The 13326-nt window shown below is 43.6% G+C and overlaps 1 protein-coding gene across 5 annotated transcripts in view; it reads right to left on the bottom strand.

Moving 5' to 3' along the window:
• Nucleotides 1-13160, bottom strand: part of arhgap27l (Rho GTPase activating protein 27, like) — a 34758-nt gene extending 21598 nt beyond the window's left edge. For all 5 annotated transcript variants that reach the window (XM_032587081.1, XM_032587078.1, XM_032587079.1 and 2 more), the window contains exons 1-3: nucleotides 13033-13160; nucleotides 6125-6243; nucleotides 5111-6030 (exon numbers count right to left, since the gene is read on the bottom strand). In XM_032587081.1, the coding sequence (XP_032442972.1) occupies nucleotides 5111-6030; nucleotides 6125-6155 (951 nt within the window). In that variant the 5' untranslated portion in view covers nucleotides 6156-6243; nucleotides 13033-13160. The remainder of the gene's footprint in view (nucleotides 1-5110; nucleotides 6031-6124; nucleotides 6244-13032) is intronic.
• Between the last annotated feature and the right edge of the window lie 166 nt (nucleotides 13161-13326).

Consider the following 13326-nt stretch of genomic DNA (forward strand, 5'->3'; position numbering starts at 1 on the left):
CTCTTTGGGAATCTGATGGTGGCCTCAACATAGCCAAGATAAGGGACGCTTTGACCGTTGGCTCCTTCCACTTCAAGCAGGTCGTTCAAGGAATTGAGAGGCAAGTGAGACAAGTTCTCTAGATAGAAGGAGTTGGGGATCGTTGTTACTTGGGAGCCTGAATCCAACAAGCAACTACAGTCTTTGTCAGCTATGGTCACTTGTGCGGTGCACTTGGCTCCAATCAGCCCTTTTGGCAAGGTCACTGACTGTCTCTGTGTGTGAGAGTACACATGGGCTCTGTGCAGCTTCTTTTTGGGACACTTTTCCTGTGTTCCAGTCCCTGTTTGTCCCACAACCGGAACTGGGTCTAGTTTAAAGGATCAGGCTTTGAAGTGCCATGTTGACTGTCCCATGCTAACTGCTTTTCTTTTAGCTGCTTGTTCTTCCTAGCCACAAGAGATGGGTTCGGCTCACTTTCACACTGGGGCTTAATGTGCCCATCCTCTCCACATCTAAAGCAATACCAGGGCCTTGGTCTATTGCTTGTGGTGTTGTTTGCATTTCGGCTGTGGGGTTGCAGCCTTTGAGATGTATGAGTGATAGCTGGGGAATGTGTGTTAACTGTTTGGGGAGCTAGTGGTCTGACAGCTGATTTAGCTTTTCTACTGTCTTTCTGTGCGATACGTGTGAGCTGGGACTGTAGATCAGCTATTTGTTTCTTTAAGTCTTGTATTTCAGACCTGTGATCAGGAGCTGGCTGAGATGAGCTGCAGCCTTCTTCACTCTGCACATAAACACCTTGATAATGAGAAGACACTTTTGGCTTTGAAACATTGAAGTGCTGTTTCATGCGTAAAGCTTTGGAAGAACGTTTATCTTCTGCTGTGCGGAGTAACAGGAGAAGTTCAGCAAAGGTGGGTGGCTTCTGCTTCTTTTGTTCTAGCTGTAGTTCAGCTATCAAGATGTTATCCCAGCAGCCTCTGACAAATTGTCTGAGAAGGTGCCGGTTAAGGTCGTTTGCAGTTACGCCTCCCCTTCTGAGGGTGGTACTCAACATCACCTGCAGCCGTTGTAGATAAGCTGAAGGTTTTTCGCCATTATCCTGCATTGTGTTGAGATACTTTGCAAAGAGGTCATCTCCATCCTCGACTGTGCCGAAAGCAGAGTCCAAGATCTCCAAGTATGCATCAAGAGGAGAATCAGGTGTCAGGTGCCTCACAATATCAAGGGCGGGTGATAAGAGACTTTCGAGAAGTTTTCGTGACTTGTAAAGATCAGACTGTGTTGTATCTTTAAGAAGAAGTTCCACATTGGAGCGCCATGTCTCATAATCCACTTCACTGTTGGGACGTGGGAAACGCCCAGAGAAGGGTCTGAGTCTCAAGGAAGTGTGCACTTGCAGAGCAGAGTCTTCATTTCTCACTATGTGCTCAACAATTACTTTTTGTATGTCAGGTGGATTGACATAGGAAAGTTTAAGAGCAGGCTGTGTCTTTTCTTTAGATGGTGTCGTTGGTGGAGACCAACGATGTTGAACATGCTGCTGCAGGGCTATACTGGGAAGGGGGGCTACCTGTACAGCATTTTCAGGGGCATGTTGCTCTGGGGTATCAGGTGAGTTCTGCTCTGCATCTTCATCTTGGGACTCTGAGTGATCTTGATCGAGAGTCTCACCGATGAGGGAGAGCTCTTCTCTGAGGACAGCTGCAAAGTCTTTACCAGTCTGTTTTGCAATGTCCTTTAACTCTGAAAGGTAAGTCTGTGTAGCTGTCTTGCTAGCTACAGGTGTGTAAACATTAGCTAGGGCTCTAATGTGGTAGGTGACATCATTCTTAGTTTTACTGTTAAGCCCATATGGCAATGAAGGTAAAAGAGATTGCATAGCTGCGCCATACACATACTCTACGATAACCTGTTTGGGTGAATCTGGTTCAGTGAGATCTACTGGGATTACTCTTTGAATGGAACCATATTGTCCCAAGAAGTCGCTTAGTTCGTCATCAGTTTCTGTATTGGTCATGCCGCTAACTATGACAGAGTTAGGGATTTTTACATTACTGGTTTGAACGATATCCATGTTTTTAACACTAATAATGCTATACGGTCTCTGGTTTCTAGTTTAAATGCTTTAAGCCACTCCTGGCTGGCTCGCCAAGTTGTAGCACCGGTATCAAACCGCTAACTGCGCCACTGGACCAGTTCTAGGCTCTAAGGAGTGGGGAGCAAGAATGACAACACCAGAGACCGCTGCTTTAAGTGAAACAAGCCGGCAATTTACTGAATATAAAACACACAAATAAGATACCATAACTAATTAAGTAAATAAATAAATAAATATATTGCAGGTTCTTAATAAGGAAGCAAATAAAAATGAAAAGGGAAAAAAAAGAAATAAATAAAGAGTATATCACCTTTTCTTTTCACTCTTTAGTTCACCTAGTTCATTTTAATAAGACTAATCTAATTTAATTAGACTGATCTTTGTTCTCCTATGTTATTCTAGACAGTCTAATTTGAATTAGTTAGACCAGTCTCTTTTATTTCCTATGTTGTATCTATTTTGAGATCCCTATTTTTTCTGAGTTAACTCATTTTCTTTCTTTTACAGGTGAGAAAATACCTCAAACACAATCAAATCAAAATAAATTACAATTGTTCAAATCATACTCAAAGATATAACATATAGAAACCAAAGTATATCACTTTAAATTCGAGTACAACCCGAATATGAAATCAGCTATTCAGTTCGATGAAAAAAATCTTAGTTGACTCGATCCAACAAAAAATAATAATTCAATAAATTATCAGTTCTGTTCAGTTCGGTTCAGTTCGTCCTGGCAGCGAATTACCACACGCAGGAGAGTCCTTCCTTAATGTGATGGAGAAGGTGAATTGAATGTCTGGGTCTGGCTCGCCATCCTGAATCCCGTCCGTGAATCCCGTCCATGAATGTGCACGCCGCACACGGCAGACAAATCCTGACTCCGACCGAGCTTCCAACCAAGCAAAAAAACTGACCAAAACCGATTTAGTTTAGCGCTCATAAAATTCCCGTCAGTTCCCGACCGGATAGATTATGGTTTTCAAATATAATGTTAACTTTTGTTGTTAACTAATCACTGCGCGTTCCTCTGATTCCTCCTCTGTTCTCTCCCTCCGGGCTGTGTGCTGCGTTACAGACGCAGCGTCTGTAACGCTAGTTCCTTAAAGGGGCAGTGACGTTATTTTCTGTCTACAGGTATTTAATCAACTATTTATATCAGATTTTAATGTGGGTTACAGAAGCTCTTGTTACGGTCTGTCAACTCGTTAAGAAAAATACTAACTATAGATCTCTTCCTTCATATTTTCCTCTACTTGATAAGAAATATAGTAAAGATGTGCCATTGATTACAACAATATCATTTCATTTGATTAAGATATACAGTATTTTTTTCAATTTAGAAAGTTTTGCTAATACACACAATGATTTGTTTCCATATTGGGGAAAATAACTTGACTTCCCTTAGATTTTCCTTCAGAATCATTAACTCCTCAGAAGCATTTGGAAATAAAAAATAAAACTGGCAACAGAGAAAGCTTTGACTCAGTTTCCCACAATGCAACACATGACAGCTTTAAGACCAGATGAATGAAGCTGGGAGGTGAAGTTCTGCAGCTTTCAGAGTTTTACCCAGAGAACACAAACAGTCTGGGTTCTGGTTCTGTTCCCCTTCTGACCTGCAGGTGTCGCTGCACCGTCACCGCTGCCTCACGGTTTCCTGTCTGACCTGACCTCTTCCTGTCCGCTGTGACATCATTGCTTCCACCTGACCTCATCACATCCTGTTCTGACATCAGACGTTCTACACCGAGACCCTGAACTGGTCCAGAACCAGCTGCAGAGCTAGAATCATCCAGAACTTGCTCATCCTTACAAACATCTTGCTCTGACTGGATCAGAAAACTACATAAACACCAGCGGATAAATCACAGTCTGTTGTTGACGTGGTTCATCTTTAAATTCATGATAAACATCTAGATAAATCCACAGCAGAGTCAGAACAACATTAAGCCAGTTTAGGATTAAACAGCAAAAGCTCAGCGGATTTTTCTGGGGGTTTTTTTTCTTTTTTTTTGCTCTGAGGAGAATAAAAAGAGGAAACAGCCTTTTCTGCTTCCAGCTTCCTGTGCCGACGCTGCAGGAAATAAGCCACAGATGCACAGGGCTTTTATTTTGTAGAGAGACCAGCAGCCTCTGAACATCAGGCTCTGATTTTCATGCTGCAGCAGATGAAGAACATCAACTCTGATCCTGCTGATCAGGAGGTCAAAAGAATCCAACGAAGTCATGTTGACCTGAGCAGCACACACGGTTTGTTTCCTCCAGACTCCAACAGGAAATCAGGATCATTCAGGAAACACACACAGGAACTAAACCTTCAATCTGAGCACGGATGCTGCATTCAAGGACTTGTCTGGGTCAGGATGTGTTCAAGGACGACAGAAAAAAGATGTGCCACAATGTTCCCACATGGCCAATCAAAGCTACTGACATTGCAGAAGGCTATTGGCTGACAGAATCATGTGACATCAGCTCACAAACCAACGAGCAACTTGCAGTGATTACTGATCAGGTGAGGCTGAATAAAAACACAACAAAGTGTAAAGCAGCAACTTTAACTGCATCATTAAAAACTGATGCAGATCAGAATAGAGATTTGAGAAAATCTGAGATTTGTGTTTATATGTGGACATGCAAAAAATGGAGATTTAAGATCCCGTGAATTACAGTCTACAACAAATAATGCACCAATATATTAGTAATTGATATTGTCTCATCTTTAATTAACTTTATATTCAAATGCTCGAATTAAAAGTAGTTCAAACTTTATTTCAGTCCACACAAATAAACCTCCTGTGGCCATGTTTAATTCCTAACAGGAAGTTGGGTTGTTTTGAAGGATTCTGATTGGCTGACATAGGTTTTAGCTTAGCATTACACTGCCCCCTACAGGTCTGGAGTGTTTAAATCAATGCTCAGGGTCGATGTAGATGGAAACTTTTGTGAAACCTGAATCACCAGAAACATGTCTGGAAAATTAAAACCTAAATCAGGCAGGAGGCTGAATAAGTGGGAGGATCTTACCTGTGAGGAGGGCGGAGCCGCAGCAGGAAGTGAGGACTCAGGTGCTGCTGATGGCGCCTTCTGGAGGCTCAGAGCCTCCAGGTCCAGATTCAGGTCCTGGATGGACTCGTAGATGTGGTGACCTCGACACCCCTCCTCTTCCTCACTGCTCTCTGATGTTGTTGCCTCCTCAGCCACCTCCTCTTCTTCTGGCTCCTCTTTCTGTTGCTTGTTGTCATGACGACCCTCAGACGTTTTGCTGTGAGGGGGAACCACGGGCATCTCCACAGGGATGGGCTGGTTCTGGTGCTTGCTGGACGTCCGCGGGTCCGCCGGACTAAAGCTGGGAACCCGCGGTTTTCCAGATTCCTGTTGGTCCTCATGGTGCCCCTTGACGTGGGGCTGCTTTTTACTGTCAGCCATGTTTGTAGTCCCAGTGGAAGCTGTAGTTCCAGTCTCAGCAGAACCAGCAGAGTGGTTTGTATGGACCCTTGGCGATACATGTGCCAGGTCCGGTAAGTCTAGATGTACGCCGAAAGTGGACATGCGGTTCTCATTGCGGTGGTGCCGGTTGGAAGTGTCGGGTCTGAGGCGGATCGTCACCTCATCATTTTGCTTGGTTCTGGTTCCTCCAGGCTCCTCCAGACTCTTTGGAACCGGGACAGGAACAGGAACAGGAACTGGAGCCACCACAGGATGAGGGACCGGTTCTGGACCGTGTTTGTCAGCAAAGTCCAATAGCGACGGGAAGTTGGTGGGTAGCTCTTTGACGTACTTGGCCGGGATGTAGAAGACTTTGGAGCTGCTGTCGTTCCGGACGTGCCACCAGTGGTCGTTGGTCTTGGCCAGCAGGACGTAGCGCTCATTGGGTTTGATGGTGACCAGAACCCCATTCTGATCTTGGTATTCGTACTCAAACTCCACCAGAACCAGACCAAGACCTGGAAAGTTAGATTGCATTTAGGCCTTTTCTCCAAACCTGCTCAGTCAGAACCTCTCAGGTCCGGTTTGCTTCTACATGACTAACACACTCACCTTTGCTCGGCACCATGGAGGTCGCTGCCATGTTTCCCTCCCTGACTTCCCCAAGCCCCGCCCCCTCAGGTAGACTCTGAAGGTGAGGGGTCAAAGGTTACCGCTGATTCTCAGCAACCCTAAAAGGAGAAAACATGAAATTAGCGACGACAGATCCAGGAATACGGAAGCTAAATAAACTGAAAAATGCTCTAATCATGATTTTGTAAAACTGTAAATTATCAACAGAAAACATCTTATTTCCAGATATGTTGGTTCTGATCCACTTCTTCACAGATTGTGAGCCACCATCAAACCGGCTCACAATTAGCATTAGAGCATTAACATCTCTAATGCTACCTTCACACAGCAAATCTTGATACTCAATTTAAATATTTTAGCTAAAATACGGTTTTTGCATGGTTTTTCTTTCTAATAATTAAAACCGACTGAAAACAGACTTCAGTTACGACCCCAACGCCACCGGCGGACCAAAAATGCGAACTCCGGTCCCTACAAACCTGGGTCTCGGTTCGGTTGAAGTAAAGTCTGGTGTGGTTCCAATTAATGCGAAGGTCAAGCGGATGAGAGACCGCTCCAAAAGTAGGAGGTGAACTACAGCGCAAGGTATTCTGGGTAACTACTACCAAAACAAACCCGCTAGTCTAGCGGTAGCAGGAGAAACGGCCCGTGGTCGTTTGCCAAAGACAAAAAGGAAATCTTACAACTGCTAAAATCATACCCGACTCCGTTTTTGTTTACATTTTGCGAAGAAGGAAGTTGCTCTGAGTGTCTTTTTCTGAGGTGTTTGTGTCGGTTCTTTCAGTGGTGCAGCGCCCCCACAGGCGAGGAGGGGGACAGGTTTGTTAAAGGTTTGGTACGACGCCGTATTGGGCGATTGTGGACAGAATGGGGAAAAAGAGTAAATTACTGCCAAAAATAAAAACTCAGAAATTTTCTGGAAAACACGAGGAAATTTTCCAGTTTAAAAAGTCAAAATATTTCTAGAAAAAAATAGAAATGTTTTGAGATTAGTCTCAGAAATATTCTAGAAAAAATTCTTGGACATTTCTGAGTTTGAAATGTTGAATATTTGCTAAAAAAAAAAAAATAGAAAACTCAGACATTTTAAAGGAAAACATGGACATTTTAAACGTTTGAGTTTTAAAACTTGAGATTATTCTCCAATTTTTTTCTAGCAATTTTTTAACTTTTCAATGTCAGAAATTTCCTCTTTTTTTTCTAGAAAATTTCAAAAATCCAAACAATTTTTAACTGTTCGTAGCAATCAAACCAATTCTACCCGGTGTAAAAACGCCCTCAGATTTACATCTAATAAGCTGTAAGATGAGTTTATGTTTAGAATGCAATATCATGAGTTCTGGTCAGTTCTATATGTTTTTATTTTCAATTTTAGTGTCTTCTCTTGATTCCGAGACATTCTGGACCCACAGTTTATTATGGCTCACTCCTTGAGGACCTCCTGATTCAGAACTCATAAAGACTGAACCAGAACGTCTAAAACCTACAGCAGATCCCAGAACAGTACAGCTGATGATTGTTTTGCTCAGGATTCCTTGAGGAACAGCAGCTGCACACAGAACAAGTCATGAATGACAGCAACAAGCCGTTCTTCATGTCAGAACCCGTCTGAACACGTTAACCTCCTCCTGACTTCAGAAACACGCAGCTCAGCCGAGACTCGCCTCCAGTTGGCAGTTCTGGTTCTCAGGCTCTCTTTGAACCATGATTGGAGAATAAGATTAAACTATTTAGTTGACATTAGCATATTTCATAATTTCTTTATTTCATGGTTGCTGGGTTGTTGTTTTTTTTTTTTCTTATTTACACTTTTTAGTATTTATTTTGTGTTGTACAGCAATTTGTGACTTTTATCCTACAAACTTGTGCCTGACGGCTAATCTAATGCTAACAGAACACCGAGTTAAAAACCCAGCTGCTGTTTTGTCTCCTACAGATTTTCCTGATTTCTCCACATTCCTTCAGGTCTTGGACAAAGGTTGGACCTCTGAAGGAACCGGAACAGCTGCAGCAGCTGATCGTGATGACAACTTTTGGCCTGGATCCTAATAGAAAGCGAGAAGCCCCATCTCCAGCACTGGAATGCTCCTCTCTGAGTTTTCCTGCCCGGCTGCCTCCGAGCCAGGCACTCTGTCTCACAGAACAATGACAGGAGGCTGATTCCACGCCAGCTTTATTTACTAAGGGAAGTCCTGCTCTTCCTGTCAGCTCTAAGCCCCGCCTACATTGCTATGTGGACACCATCCCTTGATGACATCACGTTGTGCGTTTCCTGTCTTTGTGGAGGAACAATAGTCCGACCAGAAGATTCAGACTGCAAAGAGACTGAAATCTGATTCATATGTGATCAAAATGTGAGATCTGGTAGATTTTAATGAGCTGTAATCTAAAGGGGCCCAAGACTAAGGAGGGGCCCCAAGTCTAACGTGAAGTCAAAACAACACTGAAGTAGAGTCCTATTGTTAGGTTGGATCGCAGGTCACAGGATTCAGAGGCCACTGATCGATCGATCGATCCAACCAACCATCCATCCATCCATCCATCCATCCAATCTGACCATCCTGGATCACCAGTTGAACTGAAATTGACCAGAACCTTCTGAAGAATCTGGACCCAGATCTGATCTGCTTCAGGTGTGTTTGAGACTCCATGTTGGAATGCAGCCACCTCTCACTCTGTTCTCTCACTCACTGTTTGTCTGCATGACTCAGCGCCTCCCTTCAGCCGTGTAACTCACACACGCCCACCCACCCCCCACCCCCCCCCCCACACACACACACCCACACCCACACCGCTCTGTGCAAGCAGAAAATAAACAAAGCTGTCAATCATCAGACCAAGGTCGAGGTTTGTGGCCGGAACATCGACCAATCAGAGCAAAACAAACATTCCTGCAGAGGATCGTCTCATACAACATGGTGGGATCCACGATGACGGTGTGTCATGTGACATCACAGACCCAGCAGCCAATCAGAGCAGAGCACATCTGTAGGAAACCCAACCTTTACCCTGTGGGTGAGTGTGGGTGTGGTCACGCTCAGCACAGAAATAACCGGGTTGAGCTCATAAATCCTTCAGCCGAGTCTTCCTTCACAACACTGGAAAACAAACAGGAATGTTGAGAAAGTCCGACCACACGGAGTCGACATGACACCAAGTTACACGTTTACTATCCGACACATGATCAGCTCAGAGACAGAAAGATGAGACGACTCTGGGAGTCTCTGAGCAGAGCAGTTCAGGTGTCAGATTCACCTGTTCGGTTCAAAATCTGCTCAGAAATGTTGTATATTTCTGTTGTTGATGAAGTTCTTCTCTAGAACTTGGAAACTTCCAGCACATCTATCTTCAAGATGGTTCCTCCAGTTTTCAGGGCCTCAAGTGTCCTCCGTTTTTCATTTCCTCATTTCTTCGATCCCTCTAGGCCTTTTAAGCATAAATATCGGTCAAACCTGTTCTGGGTTATGACAAACACCTTAACAAATTACTCAAAAAAAACCTATTGGAGATCTTCACACTTTCTTCTCAGATTTTTCCAACCTAAAACACCTTCAGACTCCTGTTAAGTTCCCTTTGAAAGACCCTATCTTTTAGAAAACTCTTTCAATGGACATAAACAGAATCAGACCTCCTAGATCTCACAGAAAAGCACTGAGACTAATGTAGAATCTCCACATACCTGCTGAAGTACTTGAAATGATTCAAAAACTAATCCCTAAGGTCAGTAAGACCTACTCATGTATCCAAAACTCCAGAAGAAGCCAAAAAGCTCAGTCAAAACTACAACCCGTTCCTGAATCGTTCAACCGTTGGGTCAGATGTCAATCATCAAGATGAACCCTGTTGAATATTGTCTGCAAAGTCTCATCTTTGTAACCTCCTTTTGGTCCTCCACATCAATCAAAAGACCACCATCATCTTTGTAGACCACCCCAAGACCATGGTTCTGAAACCAGAGTAGGTAAGCTGTCAGAAGAACATTAGATGTCTCCAAAACAACCAGAACCGTTTCCTCACAAACACCCAGAACGGAGCCCAAGACCACTTACACCTCCAGGAGATTTTTGTTATTTTTAAAGATTCCACAAACTTTATGAAGACTTTCACCCTTACCACATTTAGAAGAGTGCTTCCTGTTGGTCAAAGTTCAAGGCTAATAAAGCAACCAGTTACCATGACAACTGTAGTTAACTAACTAATCTGCCCTCGTTACACCAGAGCAGAGACGGGTCCAACCAGAGAAGTTCTTAAGTTTCTAAGGACTCAGGGGAAGTTCTAGCGTCTCTGAAGGAAAGACACTGTGACCGGAGTTAACTCTTCAACAACTCCTCACATTACGTTTTGTTGAAAGGTTGAAGAACAGACGACAACGCCTTTTTCTTATGTACAAACGTTGCTAACTTTTACATCAGGGTGTCTTCTGAGGTTTGAATGTGGATAAAAGTTGAGGTATGAGGTGAAGAATGATTATTTATACAAATGTTTCTGGGTTAAAAAAGGACAGTGACTGAGATGCTTGTCCACTGGTTGAAATGTTGGTTAGTACAGGCGATTGTTCTGAGGTTGGACAACTACATGTTCTCATCTACCGCTGCACGAATGAACAATAACCTCGAAAACCTTCTGGTACCTTCATAATCTGATCCGGATTACAGATTAATCTTGGGTGTCCTGCAGTCTGGAATCCATCAGGGATGTTCTCGGTCTTTGGGACTCCTAACGTTGTTTTCCATGAATCGGTACAATCCCACCTTGAAGAAGGTGATCTGACTATGAACCAGTTTTTTCAGTTTCTATCTCCAAGGCAAATTCTCCAGACCACAAAAACTGCTCCTGTATAAGCAACACCTCATTACCGGGTCAGAACAACGTCAGGAACTCAGGGCGGGTCCAGCAGAACAGCTAAATCTGCACCCAACATCCGATCTTTTCAACTCTCCATTAAATCGGTGTTGGTAAGACGCCTGAAGCTGAGTAGAAAATTTATCATCTTCCAATCTGAAAGTTGTTGATTCAATTATGACTCTCTCAGCCACAGAGCAAGGCATTTAGCCTCCATGTTGCCCACTAACATGTGCATCATTGAGCAACCAGAATGGAAAAACTCAGTTTTAACTACAGCTGTCAAAACAGAACCAGTACAGTCTCTCTTTCCCTCAACAGTAAGAGGGACACTCTCACCAAGACTGTTTGGAAAACCCAGAATCTTCAGATCCAAGCCAGCAAATTCTACAAATATTCCAGATTTCACTGCAAAATACAGTTTTCCCATTTTCATGGATGTTTTTCGTGCTCTAGAAATCTGGATCTGAAGGCCCTGAGACACCAGTTCGCAAGACTTCGGTTGGATTGTGTCTCTCTGCTGTGGTTGCCTACGGATATCTGAACACACCACAGGGAGGGGAGGATCAGACCAGAACCAGAACACAACTGGATCCACAAGCAGAACCTGGTTGGACCTGTTATTATATTGCAAAAGCAAAACATCTTGCCAAGTAATTTTTGTATACTTTCTAGTACAAATATCTTAGTACACTGGAAATAAGACAGAAATCACTTATAAGTAACTTTTCATCACGATATAGGAGCTTGTTTTAAGTAAATAAGTGCTTAAAATTGATTTAAAAAGTACTAGTTCGGGGGCGTGCCGTGGTGGCGTAGCGGTTAGCGCGACCCGTATTTGGAGGCCTTGAGTCCTCGACGCGGCTGTCGCGGGTTCGACTCCCGGACCCGACGACATTTGCCGCATGTCTTCCCCCCTCTCCTTCCCCGTTTCCTGTCAGCCTACTGTCATATAAGGGACACTAGAGCCCACAAAAGACCCCCTGGAGGGGTTAAAAAAAAAAAACAGTACTAGTTCTATTGGCAGATTATTTCACTTATAAGAAGAAAAAATTCCCAATGTTATAAGTGAAATAGTCAGTCAGTGGAACTAGTACTTTTTCATCAATATAATTTTTTTTAACAAACAACAAGGTCCTATACTCATTGAAAAGTTACTTGTAAGCTAGTTTTGTCTTACTTCAGGGTTACTAAAATATTTACATGAGAAACTAGACAGAAACACTTTGTTTGTTTTGTGTTTTTGCAGTGTAAAGACAGTTAGAGCTCTACTCGACCAAGAAGAACCAGCTGTGGTGGAGGTTCCCTGTGACCGGATCAGATGGGCACCAGAGGACTCAGAAATATTGACCTGAACCACTCTGAAACAACTTCCACTCCTGGTTCTGAAACATTCGTGAGTCAGTGGAAATGTGGAAAAATTAATGAAGACTGACTCATTAGAGAGAAAAGTGAGACATTAAGGTCTCAAGCCGAGTTCTACAGGAACTCGGCTTGAGAACCTGGAGCCACATTTCCAGCAGAACTTTCTTGTTTCATGTTCTGCTGGGTTCAGTGTTTGCGGCATAGGAACAGAGAAATGTGCTTGGACCGGTTCCTCTCTTGAACCGTCGCCGTGTCCCATATGAACCCAGAGGTAAACAACACCTGACAGCAGAAAACGCATGAAACCTTCCTGATCTCTGGGTCCAGCATTGTACCGGAGAACCCGAGGATTTCTCCTGGAAGCTGAAACGAGTTCAGGCTCAGCGTTGGTCTGAAATCAGAACAGGGTGGGTTTTCTTTCAGCTGAACACACTCGACCACAGAAACCAGCCAACAACACACACAGACAGAACCAGCCTTGAAACTCAGCAGCAGAGTCTCTGATAACCGGGCCACAGAACAGAACTTCACGGTCAGGTTTACTCCAGAAGAACCTCATTTTACTTATTTCACGTGGGAAAAAAACAACAACTTCTTAATATCATTTCAGGTGCCATTTCAGCCTAGAATCATCCTATAATACATTCCTATTGAATCCAGAGGGAGAGAGATGGTTTTACCTGCATAAGAAGTTAGATCCAAACATCCTGATCCAGTTTTTCTCTGATTCTGAATCTTTCAAACAGGTTCCTGTCTCTGAGGCTCCACCTCTGGCCGACCTGCCAGCCCCAGCATGTCCTCCTCCTCCTCCTCCTAATCCTTGACTTGACATCCTATTCTTCAGAGGAATCCACACATGGAGCTGGAGTTCAGCCTGAGTTCAACAGCACCATCTTCTGGCTGGCAGTAGGTGGTGCACCTTCTTTAAAACCAGGCCCATTCAGTGAGTGTTTGCTCTACAAACAGGGCCTGTT

This window comes from Xiphophorus hellerii, chromosome 16, assembly GCF_003331165.1.
Source record: "Xiphophorus hellerii strain 12219 chromosome 16, Xiphophorus_hellerii-4.1, whole genome shotgun sequence".
Lineage (NCBI taxonomy): Eukaryota > Metazoa > Chordata > Actinopteri > Cyprinodontiformes > Poeciliidae > Xiphophorus > Xiphophorus hellerii.